Source organism: Mercurialis annua, linkage group LG8 (genome assembly GCF_937616625.2).
Source record: "Mercurialis annua linkage group LG8, ddMerAnnu1.2, whole genome shotgun sequence".
In the NCBI taxonomy this organism is placed as follows: Eukaryota; Viridiplantae; Streptophyta; class Magnoliopsida; order Malpighiales; family Euphorbiaceae; genus Mercurialis; species Mercurialis annua.
Window position 1 is genome coordinate 4,613,430 of NC_065577.1, and position 21,738 is coordinate 4,635,167.

At 32.5% G+C, this 21,738-nt stretch overlaps 4 protein-coding genes across 10 annotated transcripts; all 4 read left to right on the forward strand.

Moving 5' to 3' along the window:
* Window positions 1-5,336: 5,336 nt before the first annotated feature.
* LOC126661502 (F-box/kelch-repeat protein At3g06240-like) lies at window positions 5,337-6,473 on the forward strand. The gene has a single exon (XM_050355354.1). The coding sequence runs from the start codon at window positions 5,337-5,339 to the stop codon at window positions 6,471-6,473; it is 1,137 nt and encodes a 378-aa protein (XP_050211311.1).
* A 3,763-nt stretch (window positions 6,474-10,236) lies between these two features.
* LOC126660325 (F-box/kelch-repeat protein At3g06240-like) lies at window positions 10,237-13,951 on the forward strand. 7 transcript variants are annotated; one of them, XM_050353755.1, is made up of 4 exons: window positions 10,237-12,530; window positions 12,822-12,942; window positions 13,245-13,456; window positions 13,566-13,951. In XM_050353755.1, exon 1 carries the CDS (start codon window positions 10,375-10,377, stop codon window positions 11,473-11,475), a length of 1,101 nt encoding a protein of 366 aa, XP_050209712.1. In that variant the 5' UTR covers window positions 10,237-10,374; the 3' UTR covers window positions 11,476-12,530; window positions 12,822-12,942; window positions 13,245-13,456; window positions 13,566-13,951. The 7 variants fall into 7 exon arrangements, with proteins under 7 accessions (XP_050209712.1, XP_050209715.1, XP_050209716.1 ...); XM_050353758.1 differs by having other exon boundaries at window positions 10,237-11,479; window positions 12,470-12,530; window positions 12,822-13,456; XM_050353759.1 differs by lacking the exon at window positions 12,822-12,942 and having other exon boundaries at window positions 10,237-11,479; window positions 12,470-12,530.
* A 2,849-nt stretch (window positions 13,952-16,800) lies between these two features.
* LOC126660326 (F-box/kelch-repeat protein At3g06240-like) lies at window positions 16,801-18,436 on the forward strand. Its single transcript, XM_050353760.2, has 2 exons — window positions 16,801-16,911; window positions 17,016-18,436. The coding sequence occupies exon 2, from the start codon at window positions 17,037-17,039 to the stop codon at window positions 18,132-18,134; it is 1,098 nt and encodes a 365-aa protein (XP_050209717.1). The 5' UTR covers window positions 16,801-16,911; window positions 17,016-17,036; the 3' UTR covers window positions 18,135-18,436.
* Window positions 18,437-18,559: 123 nt separating this feature from the next.
* On the forward strand, window positions 18,560-19,936 carry LOC126661504 (putative F-box protein At3g16210). Its single transcript, XM_050355355.1, has 4 exons — window positions 18,560-18,807; window positions 18,901-19,411; window positions 19,490-19,689; window positions 19,924-19,936. The coding sequence occupies exons 1-4, from the start codon at window positions 18,560-18,562 to the stop codon at window positions 19,934-19,936; spliced, it is 972 nt and encodes a 323-aa protein (XP_050211312.1).
* The last annotated feature ends 1,802 nt before the right edge of the window (window positions 19,937-21,738 follow it).

Genomic DNA, 21,738 nt, shown 5'->3' on the forward strand with positions numbered 1-21,738 from the left:
ATAACCTCGTTTCGGTGCGAGGATTTTCACGGTCCGTAACATATATCTTTGTTCTAAGCATGATAGTGAATGTTTTGAATGTTTGTGATTGTGGCGGAATTTGGAAATTTATCAACTTGTGACATCTCCAGATTTTTAATGGCATAAATGTGTTTTTTTTAATTCAAACAACTTCTAAGGATGATTGATTGATGAAAATGCTTTTATGTGACAAATTTTGATGGAAATTGGGTGAAAATGTTCTTTGGTGAAAACAATTGTGAGCATGATAGTTGTTTTGGGATATGGATGCATGATGTGCAAATTTTTGAAATTGAAAATTTTGTGTCATTTGTGAATAAAATTGGGCATGATTGGCATGAGAACATAGGAATTAAATAAGTGCATAACACCACATTATTTTCTAAAATGTTGAGCCTCGATTATAATTCTTGTGTGTTGTGTAGTTACATTCCTAGAACTTGCTTGGTGTCCATTTAAGACTATATAGTTGAGTGTCGATTGCTAAATGATTATGGCATTAGGATCACCATTTTGTTTAAGACCACTTAAAAAGCCTACCCTTACCACTAGATCACCCCTTTGAGCCTTAAACCATTTCTTTCAAATTGTAACACATGTTAACACACCATCCCTTCAACAATTTACCCTTTGAAAATACCCCAAAAATGTGACTTGAATGACTCTTAACTATTAAGAAGTTTGTCTAACTTGAAGAATGGGAAAAGCATGAGCAAAGAAGTAATTATGTGCCTAAAGAAAAGAAAGAAAAGCAAAAGAAAGAAAGAATAAAGAAAGATCAAGAAAAAAAAAACAGAGAAAAAAAAAAGAATAAAAAGAAAAGTTGAACAAAAGGCATGAAAATCAAGATGAAGTTCAATTGTGCAAGAAAATTTCAAGTTAGACAAATAAATGTGAACAAATATCTAGTTGTCAAGTCAATTTTTGTAGCCAAATTATCCTTCTTTACCTACCCCCTAACCCCTAGCCAAGTTACAACCCATACAAAAGACCATATGATAGCAATTGATTACCGAACTAAGTAGGGATAATCGGACTAAAAGCAAGCCTATGGTGAATTAGCATTTTTCTTGAGCCTAATTGTGTGCACCCCAAACACTTGTGTGTTAGAGTGAATCTTGTGAGAATTAATATGCTTTTAATTGATGCATATGTTTGATATGCCTTGATTGCCCTCTTATCACTTGACCAAGTAGTGCATGTCCCTTAGATGATCTTAATGACTTGATTTGTTCAACAAGAACCTTAAGCCAATGCAAGTGTAGTCTAATTGTCATCACATTTTGTCATTAAAAGTGCATTCATCTCTTGTGTGCATCATTAGCGGTTGTTGACTTTAGACAATATCATTTGAGCCATTGTTGAATAGGAGTTCATTCGTTGATACTTGTTCGAGATCGCCATGGTTAGTTACCGTTTGATTTGCCTAAGTTCATTTCTTGCTTGGGGACAAGCAAAGATTTAGTGTGAGAAGGTTTGATAGGAGTATTTTACTCCTATCTAGAGTGTCGTTTCCGCATGCTTTTATAACATTTTATCACGGTTTTATGGTATTTCGAATGCCTTATTACGTGTTTTAGTATTTCAGGTACTTAGGAGCATTGCGGAAGCATTTTGGTGCAAAAGTTGGAAAAGACGACAAAAGCGATGCGGAAGCTCATTTGCAAATATGAAAAGCTGACCCCTGTGCACTATTTGACCAATTTGGACTAGCTAGAAGCCTCAAATGAACTCGTGATCTTCATGAAAGTTAAAGTAGAAGTCCTAAGCTTTCCAACGGTTCAAGAATTGACTCAATCGGACATTTCTACACCGAGTTATGAAGGTTTGAAGATCGAGATCCGGAGCAGAAAATTGTTGCTCGAATCGAGCTCCTCATTTAGCCCAAGGAGCTCTATTCGAGCTTGGGCTTGCTGGAAAGGGGAATCTGATTTCAAGATGCAACAAGGCTTTATTAATTTGCTATTTTGGGCCCAACACATGTGTAAATGAATGTTTGTCGTTTTCCTTTTTTTTGTAGGTACTATAAAAGCAACCTTACCTCTATTTTAGGTCAAGAAGATTTCCCTAGACTTTATTCTATTAGTGTACTTTTGAATCTTCTCCTAATTTTAGAAATCTCTAAGTTTAGTCCTTTTCTTCTTCAATAGAATTTTCAGATTTTTATATTTTCTACCATTGTTGAATGCTTGAGCTTTTTCTATTGAAGATTTATTCTCATTTATTATTGAAGTATTATCTTATTGAATGCTATTGGCTTGGGTTTCTACAAGGGTAATTAGATCTATCTCTTCAATGATTTATTGTTCTTATTGCTTGATGGTTGTTGATTTAACCATGGTTGGCTAAATTCCCTTGTTTGGGGGTTGAAATGAAGTTTAGAGATGTATGATTTGAGTTAGAGTTTGGGCTTATTGTTGTTGTTCTAATTGATATCCCTAATGCTTGTTTTAGATTAGTTACCTAAAGCATGATTCTAGGTTGGTTAACACTTTGAGAGAAGGTTAATTAATTGGATAGATCAATTAGGATCCTAATTAATGACACCATGAGAGTGGGTTAGAAATTAGGAAACCTTAGAGTGGATCGTTAATCGCTAATTGGCTTGTTAATCGTGTTTAGTGCCACGAGAGTGAATTAGGCTTGGTTGGTTGGCTTGTGTGTGGTTTTGTAGCTCTTTGAGGCTCGAGAGAGCGGGAGTTATGCTTTATGAACGCTCGGTTCACGTTTCGAAGCCCTAGACCCGAACGCTTTGATTGCATGACCTAAGTGTAGTTTCGACCTCCAAACCCCTTTATTATTTGAGTTACTCGGTATTGTTAAATTGCTTTAGTCTTGTAGAATTGATTGGTTGTTAATTGCAAGTTTAGTATTAGTTAATTGCTTATGTTTAATTGATACTTGAATTCTAATCCAATTGTTTATTGTGCTAAACGAATTGATTAGCAACTAAAGTTCATTCTCATCAATCGCTCTAGATTCACTCCTCGTGGGATCGATTTCGACTTCCGGATTATTACAAGTTGCGCTTTTAGCCAACACTTAACATAGCTTCAATTCTAAGAGGATGACTTAGAAATTCATTGATTTGATAATCATCAATTCATCATCACTAATTGGCAAGTGAAGCATTTTCCTTTTTCGTAGCAAATAAATTTGATTTTTTTAGAGTTCGAGTTATACATCATTGAAGATGTATACGATTTGGTTTCCATTATGCAGTTTTGTTACATAAGCTAAATTACTCTAAGCCTCCGGAACTATGATATCTCGAATTCATTAATAAAAAAGAAATATTTAAAATGCAATGGTACTTGTATAGAAGTTCATACCTTGAAATGAATTCTTTGATTGTTTAATCACTAATCGAGCTCATACATTACTTTATCAATCAAACTCATTAATGTTAGAAATTTATATATTATTAATAAAAAAATGACACATCAAATACGTAAAAGTAATAAAAATAAGTTTTTGTAGTAAAAAAAATCCAAAACTTTACTTGTACTAATTTATATTACAAACTTTTTTGATTTTTATAAGAATAGTCGGATTACATTATAATAATAGCCTAATAGCTTAATTGAAGATAATAAATTTATCCACCAATTTAGTTATTATTGAAACGGAAAAATACAATTTGGCTATTATTATAAAAACTAAAAAAATTTAAATAAATTGCAAAAAATTATAAAGATTTGGATTTTTTTATTATTAAACCTAAACAAAATTGAGATGTGGGGAGTATAAATTAATACATTAATATACTCCCTCCATCCTAAATTATTGATAAACACTATTTCAAGTTTCTTTGATATATAATTGGAGAAGAGGAAGCGTTTGTGGGAAGAATTGAACTCACGACCCAACAGTTAGCTACCCGGGAGTTATACTATTTGATTTATTGGTGACACCACAAGAGTTTACGGGTGCTTTTATGTGATATGTTGCTTTGGAAAATTTGGAAAAGTTGCAATTCTCGAATATTCGAAGGTAGAACTACTAATAAATGTTTTCTTAGTACTGCGTTTACTTATAGTTGCTTGGACTCGACATTTTTGTATTCTTGTTGGGATTTTCTCCGTTCTCCGGAATATATTTATTTTGATTACTTGTATCTCTTACTCAAAACCGTAGCTTCTAGCGTAACATTTAGAGTGTGCCACTTCTTGTGCGTAAGTCTTGAGTTTTAAGTTTTTTTTGTCACTTTTTATGTTTTAATACATTTACATTAAAAAAAATTATTGACTTATCACATATGCACCATATAAATATTTTCATATTATACAGACAATAACTAATATAATCATCCACTCACGTACAAGCATTGAAAAGAACTGAAAATATTGAAAAGCTAAAAATTATATACAATGATCGACTTGCATACAATTTATAAAATATTTTTTTTTCTTAATGGATATGTAAAAGACAATATTTGAAATAAATTACTTTCTCCTTTCCATCCATCCTCTCGGTCCCATTTTATTTGTCATTTTTTTAATTTTTACACATACAGTACTTTTTAATTTTTATTTTGGAACTATAATATAGTGAAACACATCTTTAGATCATACATTAATTTTTCGATTATGGTAAGAAAAGAAATAGTATATAAAAAAATATAAAAGATAACATATAAAATGAGACACGGAGTACTAATTAATAAGTTGTAAATTGTAATGTAAAGAATAATATTTTGAGAATATTATTTTGTGTAAAAAAATCGGATCACTGCAGGTTAGATTTCTGAAGATGAAACATCTAATTTTATTGATCTAAACAACACAAAGATTTTTTTTTTTGATAATTAGAAAAGGATAAGCGCTTGTGGGAGAAATTGAACCCACAACCTTGACAAATTCTGTCTAGCGCTTATACCATTTGAGCTGTAGCTCGTTGGTATACAACACAAAGATGGTTGGAGGAATATGAACCAAATTGGTTCGAGTGAAACTGATAAACTTATTTTTAGTGATGTTTTGTGCCATTTCGTTGCTCAGTTAAATTTCAGCATTTGACTCATTTATTGTTTATTTAATAAGTTTTTTTAGTATTTTGAAGGTAGTAATAATTAATTTTAAATAAAGAAAAAAATGAGTCAAGTGAAGAAATTAAACTGAGCCTTTATTGATGGCATTGGAAAAATGTATTTCACCGAACCCCAACCAATGAAGTTGATCAGTCTCACTTATGCATATTTTCAAAATCATTAAAACAAGAACTCCAACAGACATATTATCAACAAAACTTGCTTTATTTATTCAGACCATTTTCACTTCCAGTGTTGTTCATAGAAAAGTGAAGTACTAACAAAAATGTCAGATTATCTTTCTGAAGAACTTGTGGGTGAAATCCTGAAGAGGCTACCGGTAAAATCTCTACTGAAATGCAGAAGTGTTTGCAAATCATGGTATTCTGTAATCGCAAACCCTAAATTCATTTCCCTTCACTTGGCTCACACCACTGAAGCCAACAAAATCTACTATCTTGTCATGACAGAATGTATTTCTGACGAACCACATTTTGTGTTGTACAATGATAATGACTCATTTAGTGAGTTTAAACGATTGGATTTGCATTCATTTCATGAGCGTGGAAATGATCATTTCCTTTCCTATTTCAAATTTGTTGGTTCATGCCATGGTTTGGTTTGCTATTCTATTCCAAAATTTGAGCGCCTGATTGTTTGGAATCCATCAATTGCGGAGTTTATTACAGCATCTTTAAGCAAGCTTTCGGACGGCCTTGAGGAGATTGTTGGATTCGGGTTTGATAGGAAGAACGATGACTACAAATTTGTGAGGATTATTTTTTCTGTGCAAGATGCAACTTCTCCACCAGTTGCTGAAATTTTTCAACTTGGCTCTAATTCTTGGAAGACGGTTACCGTTAAGAATGTAGATCGCGACGTTTATGGTTTCGAATCTTGCGTTGAGTTGAATGGTGTTATTCATTGGTTTGCAAAAATACACAATGGCCAGAGAAAAGGGATAGCATCACTTGATTTGAGCAACGAAGCATCTCAAGAGTTAATGCTCCCTCATGCCCTAGCTGAATTAAGGTACGGTGATCGCTGTTCTTTAAAAGTGTACAACCAGTTATCAGCTGCGATACACTATGCTGAATTCAGTATGAAGCAATTGTGCTATTTTAGATGTTCAATTTGGGTGATGAAAGAGTATGGTGCAGCAGAATCCTGGACTAAACAATTTACCATAGATTTTAAAAATCATGGAGGTATTACGTCAGTGCTAAGCTTACAAGGGAATGGTCGAATTCTTATGGAGGTGCCACACAATTTATTAGCTACTTATGACCCTCAGACAGAAAGGGTCACCCCTCTTGGGATATATGGTCTACCCTACCTCCGGGTGTATTCTTACGTGGAGAGCCTTGTTTTACTCAAGGGAAAAAGCAACAACAAAAAGGTTGAAGCAAGCATAGAAGGGTAAGACTAAATTCTGAGAAAACTACTTTAAAAATACACTGCCCAATTAGGTTTTACCTTATATATTTCTGTTTTTTTGCTGTTGCTTTCTTTGCTCGCGAAACTGAAACAAGCATGAACTGCTAGTATAATTGTCCTTTTGATGAACCTTATGATATTTATGTAATTGAAATTCAGGATTTTTCTGTTCATGTTCTGTGTGTTTAATTGCTAAGATAGTCTTTTTATTCGCGGGCATAAATGTGTGCGCGCAACGTCGACAAGGATATCTAATGAGAGAAATGAATGCACAGTGATCAAGTTTTTATGATTTAAAAATGCTTTGGTGCTTGTGCTTTACTTGAATGGTGTTGTCCATTTGGCTTGAGGAGTATAACTGTTGCAACTTGCAAACCATGGATTTCTTACTTTCTATTTTTGGTTGTTTGTGGTGATTTATGTGGTATGATTTTTCATGGAGCCTTCGGTATTATTAGAATTGTTGCATTTGGGTGTTGAATAAGCGCGGTTAGTTTGGGTATGCAAGAATCAAGATTATGGAGGACTAGTTATGGTACTAAGATTTAGATGAAATGGTAAAACTTCTACTTCATGTGAACCGGAGACTCAAGACATTGTTTATCATATTGGTTGTCGTTAATTATATTGAAAGTCTCGTTTTACACATATTGTTTCTAATTTTTTTATTTTGTTGTTCTGTATCTAAAACATATTGAGCCTAGCAAAGTACGCTAAATGAGTTTTTTTAAATACTATCCTGTTTTTGGAAAGCAATTGCAACCGTACTTGTTAACTTTACTATTTGCAACTTTACTAATTTGACCAAAATTATTTATAAATTAAGACGATGTTTGCACGTTGTACGGGTTAAATTTAGTAGAGATGCCAACTTTATCATTTATCAATTCAACCATTTAAATTATATTCTTTTAAGGGTTAATGTCAAAAAATATCACGAACTTTACATGTTTTCTCATTTTAATCACGAAGTTTAAAATTTCTCATTTTCATATACGAACTACCACTTTTTCCCAAATTCATACAGGTGCTGAGGTGGCACTCATTCATTTGTGTAAAATGACCTCCACCTCAGCGAATTATACCAATGGAGCCGTGACACCTCAGCACCGTGCATGAATTTGAGAAAAAGTGGTAGTTCGTGCATAAAAATGAGAAAAATTTAAAGTGCATGAGTAAAATGAGAAAACGTGTAAAGTTTGTGAATTTTTATGACATTACCCCTTCTTTTAATCATCATTAATAATCACTTAATACAATACAAATATTAATAACAAATTTAGTTTCTCAAAATATATTTACTATCTCAATAAACAATTGGTGTTTTTAAAACATAAAATTATGACTATTTAAAATATCTAAATAATTAATCTAAAAGTATAAAAAATATTAATTAACACTAACTAATTTAACTTTCAGTTCTTAATTTTCGTATAGATTCAAGTTGGTCTATCTTTATATACGGAAGGAGTATGACAAAAAATCTAAATCTTGCATATAAAATATAAAATAGTCAAATATACTATTATTATACACATTAATAAATAAAATATATCCTTTAATATTAAAGATAAAAGAGAAAAGTATTTGTATCCTTAATAAAAGTGCTATAATTATTTTAGGACAAAAAAAATAGAAAATAGGACAAACAAAATGGAACGTAGGGAGTAATATTTAATGTATTTTTATTTTTTAAATTAAAGTTAATATTGAAATTTATAAATTTTTATAGAATAAATTATTTTTTGGCATGATTTAAATAAATAAATATATAAATAATTTTCTTTCAAAAGAAATATATAAAAATATTTTTAATATATTAAATAAAATAAAAAAGGCCATGAACTGTTTTATTTGTTCATTTAGAACAAACATAAAGGACAGACCCGCGCGTGATGCGCGGGTCAATGTGTTAGTGCACCAGCAAAGCTGCTGCACTGGACAAGGAGTCAGCAGGCTTGACACGTGTCAGGTCCGCTGACACCTGCTGATATCAGCGTGCGTGATGTGTTCTGACATCAGTAAAGTACATAGTGATGTAATTTTTTTAAAAAAATTGGCACGGATCTGAATATTTTTGGGAAAAAAGTGGTGTATGAAATTTGAGCGCATAAAATGCCTAACTCTGTAATTATTCCAATATTATTTGAGTTGCCTTATGTTGAGGCTAAAGATCCAATTAAATGAAAATTATGTCCATTAAGTCTTAAAATGAAAGGGCCACACTTCATGTTAATGTCACATTTTATACGGTCACTCATGGAAATAAAATAAAAATAACATTGTACATACGAATATTCAGTCTGTAATGGTTAGTCTTTTGTGTATCTATGCCATCAAGTAAGTTTTTCAAGAATAAGAGAAGCGGTAGTTGTACGCGACTTTCCGTAGAAAACTTTGGATCCTTAACAATTTTGCTTTTTAGTGTCATCTCTTCAAACCAAAGTAATATTATTGGTTTGTTATTTATTCTATACATTGGTTAATTGCAAGTTTGGTATATATACTTAATTGTTTTTACAACTATCTTGAATCACTGTTTCTATATTGTTAAGTATGTTATGTTCGGATTTATCTTTATATGATTTTCCAAAGAGAGAAGGATGAGTGGCTATAGAAGCTATTTACTAGTAGTAATAATTTTAAGAGCAAATTACTCTAAAGTACCTCACATTTGTCATAATTCACAGTTTGATATCCCTTATTTGAAAATCAAACGATTTGGTACTTCAGTTTTGATTTTATAAACTATAAAGTCTTTCTGTTAAATATAGGTACTCAATCGTTAACGGAATGAAATGTGAGGTACCAAATCGTTTACAAATGAGGTACCTAATCATTTACATAATTGAAACTGATGTACCAAATCGTTTATATAATTAAAACTGAGGTATCAAATCGTTTGAAAGTAAATTTCAAAGAAGGACCGTATAGTTTACAAAATCAAAACTGAGGTACCAAATCGTTTGATTTTCAAACAAGGGGTACCAAACTGTGAATTATGACAAATGTGAGGTACCTTAGAGTAATTTGCTCTAATTTTAATCCTTTTAAATGTTTAGAATTAATTAATATTTAAAAAAAACAAATCTGACCTTGCCATCGTCTCTCCAACCCTGCCGCCGCTCAGATTCGTCATTCTTTCATACTTATCAGAATAAAATATATGACGGTTTATAATTTATTTAATTTTTGAAATAAACTTTAATAAATTAAATTTTATTAAGATTCAATTAAATAAATTAAGATTTTAAATTAGTTTAGGATTAATTAAGATTTTTAAAAAAAAGATGAAAGATTAATTTGAAATTATTTTGAGTGGAAAAGAATAGGCTTAATGTCTTAAAAAAACCCCGACCTTTCCTCCCTTTTTCAATCCTACCCTGACGTTGCAAATCTGTCAAGTTTACCCTATTTTGCATTTTTTTTATTTCAATTGTACCCTAAAGCATAGAATTGATCTTTTTTTATTTAGTAAAAATTCTCTAAATTGACCCTTTTTGCATTATATTAACTTTTTATATTAAATTGACCATTTTTAAGAAAAATTATTGAACTTTTGTCAAATAAATAAAGGTCAATTTCATACTTCAGAGTAAAATTGAAATGAAAAAATGCAAGCTGAGATAAAATTGACAATTTTTCAACGTCAGGATATGATTAAAAAGGGTATGAAAGGTCGGAATTTTTTAAGGAGCCAAAAGAATATAACTATTACCCTTATGGGGCTTTTTACCTTTTTCTCTTACAAGTGCAACAAACAATACTAGCTGGAGCAAACGGCAACGTTTTCTGCAGCTTCTCCTAACTTGGTCTTCTTGGAAAATTTGTATGAAATACCCGTTTACTAAAGCTGCTTAAGTGAAGGGATTAAAGAGAGAAGAAGAATGTCAGATCATCTCTGTGAAGAAGTTGTGGCTGAAATCTTGAAGAGACTGCCAGTCAAATCTGTATTGAAATTTACAAGTGTGTGCAAATCATGGTATGCTCTCATCACAAACCCTAATTTCATTTCCCTTCACTTAGCTAACTCCTCTCAAGCCAACAAAATCTACCATCTTTTCAAGAAATATTGTAAGAAACCAGAATTTGTGTTGCACAGTGATAATGACTCATTAAGTGAGTATAGAGTCCTGGATTTGCCTTCAATTTGTGGGTGTGCAAATTATTTGGAGTTAGTTGGTTCATGTCGTGGGTTGGTTTGTTTATTTGATAGAATTAATAATTGCCTGATTTTATGGAACCCTGCAATTGGAGAGTTTATTACAACTTCTTTAAGTAATATTTGCTATGGGCTCTTTGACATTCTCGGATTCGGGTTTGATAGAAAGAACAATGACTACAAAGTGGTGAGGATTGTTTATGCTTTGAAAGATACACCTTTTCCACCAGTTGCTCAGATTTTTGAACTTAGCTCCAATTCTTGGAAGACTGTTACCAGTCAGAATCTAGAATATGATGTTTATGGTTTCTCACGTCATGTTAAGTTGAATGGCGTTTTTCATTGGTTTGCAAGATTACACGATGACAGGAAAAAAATGATAGCATCATTTGATTTGAGCAACGAAGCATTTCAAAAGTTAATGCTCCCTCATGCCCTAGCTGAATTAAGTGACAGTGATTTCTCTTTAACAGTGTACAACCAGTCATTAGCTGTGATAAACTATGGTGAATTCAATAGGGAGCAATTTTACTATTTAAGATGTTCAATTTGGGTGATGAAACAGTATGGTGCAGCAGAATCTTGGACTAAACAATTTACCATAAATTTTCATAATGGAGGTTTATGGAGGGTGCTAAGATTTCAAGGAAATGGCCGAATTCTTATTGTAGATTTTCATCATGGTGAGATAGCTTCTTATGACCCTCAGACACAAAGGGTTACCCCTCTTGGGGTCTATGGATCCCACCTCCAAGTGCATTCTTACATGGAGAGCCTTGTTTTACTCAAGGGAAAAAGGAACAACAACAAGTTAAAGCAAGCATAGAATAGTAAGACTGAATTCTAAGCAATTTATTCCCAAAATACACTGCTCAATTAGGTTTCACCATACATATTTCTAAAAACTGCTAATTTTTACCGTCCTTTTGATAAATTTTGTGATATTTACGTAACTCGAAATTTGAGATTGCGCGTTCATGTTATGGTTTGGTCTGTGTGTGTCTAATGAATGTGTGTGCACATCGGGTATAGCTAATGAGTGCAAAGTTGTTAGTTTTTTGTATGATTCAGAAATGCTTTGGTGCTTGTGCTTACTTGAATCCATTGGCTTGAGGAGCATAACTGTTGCAAACCATGAGTTTTATTTTCTGTTTTGGTTGTTTATGATGTGTTATGATTTTTCATGAAGTCTTTGGTTTTAAGAGAATTGTTGCATTTGGATGTGAATAAGTGTGGTTGGTGTAAGCAACGTAGTTTTGGTGTGTAAGATTATGGAGGCCTAATTAGGTCACTAAGCTTTAGAAGAAATTCCACTTCAGATAAGAAATTGTAAAATTCTGCTTTAGAAGAAATTGTAAAAAATACTCCTGTTTAGAACTTTGTCTTCATATGAAAATTTAATCTTTGACGAGTTTTTAGAGCATCCTTTTCAGACGGTTCAACTGGGCGTGCCATAAGATTATTTCCGGGATTTTAGAAAAAAAAAGAACTGTCATTTTGATTATTTGGGACATGCGAGAGGATAATACTTCAAATTTCTTATTACTTGACTACTAATTAGTGATTGTAAGAATATGAAAGGACTTTAACACTTCCTCAGCTTTCTGTAATAATAGACTTAAATCTGAAACAATGAATGCCTTAAAAGCTGTAAATTTCATTAATGAAAAAGCAATAGACTGCTAATGGATTTCTAAGATTGCTAGAAATATTTCTGAAGTTTTTCTCTCTTGGATTATTTGTCGGATTACTGGTTTTTGATTGTTAATCAATTGACTGTTCCAAGAACTCTCTTTTTATGCTTTTCCAACTACTATCAGGTAGTTATTTTCCATATCTTCATCTTGCGCAATTTAAATACACTATCAACTGCTAGTCCAAGTAAGTTTACTGTTTACTTTTTATTAGGACTGAGTTATGATATATTTGCTAGTAAGTTGACGTTCTTGAGTTTTTACCTTTTATACAAGTAATTTATTTAATATAGACAGAAAATTAGGTAGGTATTTTTTTCTTCTTACCGATGTTCCATAAGCCGGTGCATGTTTACGACTATTTAGGATTGTTATTTGAACTCTATAAATATATATATTCTTGTTCACTTAGTTTCAGTATTTAAATGTTATATAGAAATTTTATCTGTCAAATTATAATTTTTGTTTATTATTTCAGTGCATCAAGAATTGGCTAGCTCCTAAATGCTAAATGCTAAAAATAAATGATGAGAGGGCGAACTCTTTCTTCCAACAATTCATGATGAGATCTGTTTGACAAATGACAACTATTATAACTAGTACGCATGCATGACATTTTCGCTAGTAATTACAAGTCCTCTGTTGCGTTTGCATGACATTTTACATTTTTCATTTGAATAACCAAATAGAAAAAATTCGTCATATTATAACTATGATTTGACTGTTGATCAAATTTCCATAATATATCTAGCAAGTGAAATGGTTTAACTTTTTACATTTATAACATCGCTGTATTAGCTTTTCTACTTTTACCATTATCGCTTAAACTAATTATAACCATACATAATACGACTTTTTAATATACTGACAATTTTTTTCTATTGCTGCTCCTTCCAAACAGAGAATAAGCAATTATTTTGTTCTATGATGGTTCTGCTTCTCGGGTGCTGCTCCGACAACATTACTTCTCTAATGACGTTGCTCCTCGACAATGCTGCACCTCCAACGGCACTGCTATTTTGTTTTTAGATCAACACTCATCAATGACTCAGCTGTCGTAATAGCTACAAATACAGCAGCAATCCAACTTGCGAACATACCAGAGAAACCTAGGTAAGTTTTTTGGCTCAGAAAAACTCAAATAACTTGTCAACTAGATGAAACTCTATTTTTTTTATTCTGTCTCTAAGATCAGTGTTTGTGGTGGGGTTTTTTTTTGCAGCATTGTTGCCCTGTTTCGAAGAGAAAGATAAACAGGGTGCTTGATAAAATGCACCCTTTTACTAACGTGTTCCTGCTAAATGAATTCTAGAAGATATTTCAGAAAGGAAACAGAAGGCCTGTGCTGCTATTTCAGCATAAGACAGGTCTGTCTCGAGGAGCCCGACTGGTAACATTTATAATGAAAGGAGAAGTGTTGAAAGTTGAGCAACCGGACGAGAGCCGAGAGATTCTGAGATTATGTACAATAAATATGAGATGGGTATTGCGTGTATCTGTGGATTTTTCAGAGTTAGGGAATACTTATGCAGGCATTCATTGTCGGTGTGCTGAACCAATAATGTCTAAATGCAATTTTTTCTTGAATTTTACACTGTTTACATCAAATTTTGAATAGCTGCATTATCTCTGCTTCAAATTCAAACAATTAATTTTTTGAATTTTTTTTGCCTTCTAATGTGTATTTTTTGAAAGTTGAATGGAAATGCATTGCAAAAACTAGCAAAAGCATACGTTGCCGATTCTGTGTTTTCTTGCTATAATTGACAGTGTGATAGAAACCTAGACGGCGAGTTTTTTTTTTTTTTTGATAATTGAGAAGGGGAGCGATTTGAATCCACGACCCAACAGTTTGCTATCTAGCGCTTATATCATTTGAGTTATACCTCATTGGTTAGGCAACGAGTAATTGAAAACGCTAGTTTGTTAAAAGTTATAATTAATCAATTATACAATGATATAAGCGCTAAAAGGCTAAAAACATAAACTTGAGAGTTGTTTTGCCAATACCTCTATTTATAAATTTTATTTTTTAATATTTATTCGGACATTTAAACGCTCCAGCCACCGTTTTCCCCAAACCATCCATCGTCTCTCCAACTATACACATTGCCCTCTGACATGTCGTTCTTTTTTATTTCATTAGAATAAATATATGACGGTATGTAATTTATTTAATTTTTAAAATAAAATAATTGTATATTTCATAATTTTTTTAGATTTAATTAAATAAATAAAGAATTTAAATTAGTTTAGAATTAATTAAGATTCTTTTACAAAAAGATGAAAGATTTATTTATTTATTTTTTGAGTGGAAAAGAAATCAATCTTTTTTAAAATGACTTTATTTTTAATTAAAAAAATCGTATAAATTGAAAATTATGAGAACAATTGAATTTTAAAAAGCTAATAGGCTCGAAAACTACACACCTTTACTAGTTTTTTAATAGCACAACGACGTTGTAATTTCGTCAATTGCACCATATTTCGTATTTTTACGTTTCAATAGTACCTAAAGTATCAAATTAAATTCTTTTCATTTGGATAAAGTTTAAAACAAATCCTTCATAATTTTTAAAAGTTTTAAATACTGGATTGCTAAATACCGCCCCTTTTTACTACCCACCGCCCTCACACTTTACCTTTTTGCCCCTTTTCCTATTTCTATACAAAATTAAAACTTCTCAATCCATTCAAACTAAAACCATATTCTACGTGGCTGTCCCCCTTCAAGGGACTGTTTCCGGCTGCGACCGGAAACATCGCAGCCGGGTTTTTTTGTTAAAAAAAATATAATTTTTTTTTTTTTTGTAATTTTAGTTATTTTAGAAACTTAATCGATTTAATATTTACTGAATATTAGTAATAATTTTTCGTACGGCTGAATCAGAATATGTGACCAAAAAAGACCGATCGCTGTAATCAATTTCGTCACCGCCAAAATTTTCTAAATAAATCTGCACAACATAAATAATTACGTTTAAAAATTTATAACTATCGACGTCCCTTTGTTTACAATTCGTCGGATAATAATTATCGACGTTTGGAAATAATTTTTTCCGGTTTTTAAAAAAAAAAAACATTTCTTTCTTAAAATTACTCGGAAAAAAATTCCGAAGGGATATCCCTCCAAAGGGAGGGACGTTCCCGAGGGACGTCCCTCCATATGGAGGGACTCCAACGTCCCTCCATATGGAGGGACTTCACATTGGAAGTCCCCCCCATATGGAGGGACGTTGGAGTCCCTCCAAGGGGGGACGTCCAACGTCCCTCCATTTGGAGAGACTTCTAATATGGATGTCCCTCCATATGGAGAGACGTCCCACGGAGACGTCCCTCCCTTTTGAGGGATGTCCCTCCGGGACATCTCCGAGTAATTTAAAAAAAAATGTTTTTTTTTTCGAAAAAATCGGAAAAATTTATTTCCGAATGTCCATAATTATTATCCGACGAATTGTAATTGTTGTCCGTCATTTTAATCAACTTTTTACGTATTTGTTCGAATGAGTTGAAAGAATTTTTTGGTTTTGGTTTTGCTAGAAGGACGAAAATATCTTTTGTAGGGGCGGTGTTAAGTAAAAAGGGGCGGCGAATAGTAAAACCCTTTAAATATCATATGATGTGAAAACCTTAGGGGGCTTTATATGTTTTCTCTTACTAGTTTTTTTGGCCACGTGCTACGCACGTTAACGATATCTATATGACCCGTTATTTAATATTATAATTGTATATTTTTTTAATAATATATTATTATTTAATTTTTATTACACTTGTATATTTTTATTTGTTTTGTTGAATTATTTTATAAAATTTTAATTTCTTCTATTGAAAATGTTAAAAGTTAGAATTAAGTAATATATTTAATTTTTGATATTGTTGTTATTAAAAAATGATAATATGATTGAAACAAATTTATATTATTTTTCATAGTAAATAACTAATAAATATCAAAAATATCAAAACTTTAACACAAATATTATAATATCATTATTTAATATTAATGAAACTCGTCATATTCTTTTATATATAGTGATATATCTCTGCAATTTCTATTAGGATTAGTAATTTAACAAATAATGATAGTTGTTGCACAATTCCTTTTAAGATTAGAAATTTAATACATAATGGTAGCTACTGCGATAATTATTTTTAATATGTTTCCTTTATGGATTAGAAATGTCATCTTTCTATTTGTTAAGCACAAATATTCATGTCACAATTAGGAATATCAACTTGGATAAAATATGTAGAGAGTATTTTTGTGTATTAGGAATGTCATCTTTCTATTTGTTAAGCACAAATATTCATGTCACAATTAGAAATATTAACTTGGATAAAATATGTAGAGGGTATTTTTGTCCGTAAATGGAAGTGTTCCCCCCGCGAATACACTTTTATATTTATTATAGATAGATAAAGTAAGTTCAACAAAAAATAGTAATTGGAGCAAACGGCAACGTTTTACTGCAGCTTCTCCCAACTTAGGTCTCTTTGGTACTATATAACAATTTCTCCTCAAATTAAGCCTCCTACTCCTTTCGTTGGAAAATTTGTATGCCTGTTTGTGGGTATGTTTGGTTTCTCTAATTCTGCCATTTAATTTTTATATTTATTCCAATTTAATTTTTATTTAATTTCTTTTATTGATCATTCTATTTTTCGTTTATTTTAGAAAAAAAATCAGAGAAGAACAATGTCAGTTTATCTCCATGAAGAAGTTGTGGTCGAAATCTTGAAGAGACTACCGGTCAAATCTGTATTGAAATTCAAATGTGTGTGCAGATCATGGTATGCTCTCATCACAAACCCTAATTTCATTTCTCTTCACTTAGCTCACGCTGCTGAATCCAACACAACCTTCTCACTTGTCATGAAGTATAAACAACTCGATTCTAAGAAACCAGAATTTGTGCTGCACAGTGATAATGACTCATTTAGTGAGTATAGACAACTCGATTTGCATTCATTTAATGAGTGTGGAAATGATGTTTGGATAGTTGGTTCATGTGATGGTTTGATTTGTTTGTGCGATACAAAATTTAAGCGCCTGATTGTATGGAATCCGGCAATTGGAGAGTTTATTACAACATCTTTAAGTACGATTTGCAATGGGCCTTATCACATTCTTGGAATCGGGTTTGATAGAAAGAACAATTCCTACAAAGTGATGAGAATTGTTTTTGCTTGGAATGATACAACTTTCTTACCATTTGCTGAGATTTTTCAACTTAGCTCCAATTCATGGAAGACCGTTCCAATTAAGAATCTACGTTATGATTTCTATGGTTCTCTTATTGAGTGGAATGGTGTTTTCCATCGGTTTGCAGATACACACGATGGCAGGAAAAAAATGATAGCGTCGTTTGATTTGAGCAATGAAGTATTTCAAGAGATGATGCTCCCTCATGCGCTAGCTACCATAGACAACTGTTATCTTTCTTTAACAGTGTACAGCCGATCATTGGCTGCTATACACTATGAAGATCGGATACGGAACACTTGTAATTTAACATGTTCGATTTGGGTCATGAAAGAGTATGGCGAAGCGGAATCTTGGACTAAACAAGTTACCGTAGATTTTAAAGATCATGGAGGCCTCAAGCCGGTGCTAAGCTTTCAAGGAAATGGTGGCATTCTTGTTGAGAATCGTGATGACGAGTTAGCTTCTTATGACCCCGAGACACAAAGGGTCACCCCTCTTGGAGTTTCTGGACGTGTCTTGGATGACTATTCTTACGTGGAGAGTCTTGTTCTAGTCAAGGGAAAAAGGAACAAAAATAATCAAGGTTAGAGCAGGCAGAGAAGAGTAAGACTGAATTTTGAGCAATCTAGTCTCAAAATATACTGCTAATCAGGTTTAACTGTATCTATTTTTGTTATTTTGCTATTGCTTTCTTTGATTACGAAACTAAAACAAGCATAAACTGCTAATTTAGCCGTGCTTTTGATTAACTTTATGATATTTATGTAACTGAAAATTCGGGATTGGGGATAAATGTGTGTGCGCAACATGTATAGCTAATGTGAGAAATGGCTGCAAAGTGATCAAGTTTTTTATGATTCAAAAACTTTTGGTGCTTATGCTTACTTGAATGGTGTTGTCCATTGGCTTGAGGAGCATAACTGTTGCAAACCATGAATTTCGTAATTTCGGTTTTGGCTGTTTTGGTTGTTTGTGGTGATTTATGTGTGATGATTTTTTATGGGAGAAGAACAATGTCAGTTTATCTCCATGAAGAACTTGTGGTTGAAATCTTGAAGAGACTGCCAGTCAAGTCTCTATTGAAATTCAAATGTGTGTGCAGATCATGGTATGCTCTCATCACAAACCCTAATTTTATTTCTCTTCACTTAGCTCACACCACGAAAGCCAACACACCCTACTCACTTGTCGTGAAGTATAAACAACCCGATTCTAAGAAACCAGAATTTGTGTTGCACTGTGATAATGACTCGTTTAGCGAGTATAAATAACTTGATTTGCCTTCATTTTGTGAGTGTGGAAATTATGTGAGGATAGTTGGATTATGTAATGGTTTAGTTTGTTTGTTTGATAGAATTAATGATCGCCTGATTTTATGGAACCCTGCAATTGGAGACTTTATTACAGCATCTTTAAGTAAGATTTTCAGTGGGTTCTCTGACATTTTCGGATTCGGGTTTGATAGAAAGAACAATGACTACAAAGTGGTGAGGTTTGTTTATGCTTGGGCAGATATGACTTTTCCCCCAATTGTTGAGTTTTTTGAACTTAGCTCCAGTTCTTGGAAGACGGTTGCCGTTAAGAATCTTGATTATGATGTTAATGGTTTCAGACATCATATTGTTGAGTGGAATGGTGTTTTTCATTGGTTTGCAAGAATTCACAATGGCACGAACAAGATGATAGCATCATTTGATTTGAGCAACGAAGTATTTCATGAGTTGATGCTCCCTCATGCCCTAGCTGAAACTAAAGTATACGGCAGTCTCAGTCATTTTTCTCTAATAGCATACAACCAGTCATTATCTGTGGTACACTATGAAAGTAGCATGGAGAAAATGACTTATTTAAGATGTTCAATCTGGGTGATGAAAGAGTACGGCGCAGTAGAATCTTGGACTAAACAAATTACCATTGATTTACAAAATCACTGAGGTTTCCAGTCGGTGCTAAGCTTCCAAGAGAATGGTGGCATTCTTGTTGAGGATTATCACGGAGTGATAGCTTCTTATGACCCTCACACACAAAGGGTCACCCCTCTCGGGATCTATGGAAAATGCTTCGCGGTGCATTCTTACACGGCGAGCCTTGTTTCACTAAAGGGAAAAAGGAACAACAAGAAGATCAAAGCAAGCATAGAAGAGTAAGACTGAATTCTGAGCAAACTATTCTAAAAATGCACTGCTCAATTAGGTTTTACTGTACACATTTATGTTTTCTATGTTGCTTTCTTTGATCATGAAACTGAAACATGCATGAACAACTAATTTAACCACTTCTCAATGAATCTTATGAAATTTTTGGAATTCAAAAATTGGGATTATGTGTTTATGTTATGGTTTATTCTGTGTGTTTAATGGATGTGAGTGCGCCTCAGGTATAGTTATTAGCTTCTTTTGATGATTGTTTAATGCGTTGGTGCTTATGCTTATTTGAATGGTGTTGTCCATTGGCTTGAGGCGCACAACTGCTGCAAACCATGGACTTCTTGATTTCTGTTTTGGTTGTTTGTGGTGATTTATGTGCTACGATTTTTCATGAAGTATTTGGTATTATGACAATTGTCCAAGGAGTTTGGTTTGAGTAAACTAAGTACTTCTGGTATGCAAGGAGGAAAAGTTAGGGTACGAAGATTTAGGAGAAATGCTAAAATTCTGCTGAATATAAAAGTAGTGAGTTGGCTTCTTGTGTTCCTGAGACTTGATTTCTGTTTTGGTTGTTTGTGGTGATTTATGTGTGATGATTTTTTATGGGAGTCTTTGGTATTATGAGAATTGTTGCATTTGAGCAGACGATGTAGTTTTAATATGTAAGATTATGGAGGGCTAGTTAGGGTACTAAACTTTAGAAGAAATGGTAAAATTCTTCAGATAAGAAGTAGTGAATTGGCTTCATGTGAGTTTGAGACCCAAAAAGTTATTTATCGTGGAGGTTATGCTTATCCGAGCTATTTTAAAGTGCACAATTATGTCGAAAGTCTCGTCTTACTTGGATCACCAGTTTAGCCAAGCAGAATTATATGAAATAACATCTCTGTTTGTTCATCATGTAATATGTGGTAATTTGAAATATTTTTTTTCTGTTGTTTTGTTAAAGATGTGTTTTATTGTTATATTGTATTATGACAGAGCTCAAAAATCAATTTGATTGTTATTTATTATACACTATTATTTATTGATATTTGTTTTGTTTATAAATTTTTGTTTTTATTGCTCTCTTTAAATCCTCTGAAATAACATATCTGTTTGTTCTACATGTAATCTGTGGTAATTTGACATGTTTTTATGTAATTTTGTTAAAGATGTGTTTTTCTTTACTGCTAATAAAGCTAAAAAAATCATTTTGCTACTTAATTTTTTAGAAGTTATTTTTATTTATTGTCAGTATTGTTTCTGAATTTTTGATTTTGCTGTTTTGTTTCTAAAACATATTGAGCATTGCAAAGTACACTAAAAGAGTTTCTGTAAAAAAATAACCTTTTTTCAGAAAATAATCGCAACAGTACTTGTTGAATTTTCTATTTGCAACTTAATTTGTTTCGCCAAAATTGTTTGCAAATTTAGATGTACTTTGAATAAAGTTTGCAGCAACCCTTGCCTCTCCTTCTGGCTGATCCACCCTATTCCAGAGCCTATCACTTTATCTTCTACAACTTCATTGCCAATTTGCCGCTTCCTCCGCCATCCGGTAATGGAGCAGATAGCTGATCTCAATTTAATTAGTTTTTGCTATGTTAGCTTTGAAGCCATTTAAGTCTAATTTATGGTATCTGCTGAAGAAGATGAATCTGATTTCTTGCTGTGTAGCAGATTTGTCATGCATTTTTGCTTTGTTGGTAGCAATTCTGATGTACCATCATGATAAATGATTGTCCTACAATTATCTTCATCCTGCCTTCAGGTTGTCCAATATATTATAGTCCTAAATTCCATTTTGACCCTCTTGAGATTGAGAAGTGTATAAAATCAGTGATAGTTGTTTGGTATAATTAGGATTACTGTAAACTTTTAGTTCATCAACTATATCATAAAATCTTTGACTTCTTTTTTATTATTTCAGCATTTTTTAACCTTTTGACCAAGTTTACGGTAAAAAGTCTGCTACTTACTTGAATGTTGTCAATTGGCTTAACAAGCATAACCGTTGCGAACCATGGATTTCTTGGTATCTGTTTTGGCTGTATTAGTCATCA

What these genes read in the sequence shown, in the direction of transcription:
- LOC126661502 (XM_050355354.1), top strand. Translation starts at nt 5,337, where the DNA reads ATGTCAGATTATCTTTCTGAAGAACTTGTGGGTGAAATCCTGAAGAGG.
- LOC126660325 (XM_050353752.1), top strand. Translation starts at nt 10,375, where the DNA reads ATGTCAGATCATCTCTGTGAAGAAGTTGTGGCTGAAATCTTGAAGAGA.
- LOC126660326 (XM_050353760.2), top strand. Translation starts at nt 17,037, where the DNA reads ATGTCAGTTTATCTCCATGAAGAAGTTGTGGTCGAAATCTTGAAGAGA.
- LOC126661504 (XM_050355355.1), top strand. Translation starts at nt 18,560, where the DNA reads ATGTCAGTTTATCTCCATGAAGAACTTGTGGTTGAAATCTTGAAGAGA. An exon ending in GATAATGACTCGTTTAGCGA is followed by an intron (nt 18,808 to 18,900) that starts GTATAAATAACT and finishes TTTGTTTGATAG; the next exon opens with AATTAATGATCGCCTGATTT. An exon ending in ATTTAAGATGTTCAATCTGG is followed by an intron (nt 19,412 to 19,489) that starts GTGATGAAAGAG and finishes TGAGGTTTCCAG; the next exon opens with TCGGTGCTAAGCTTCCAAGA.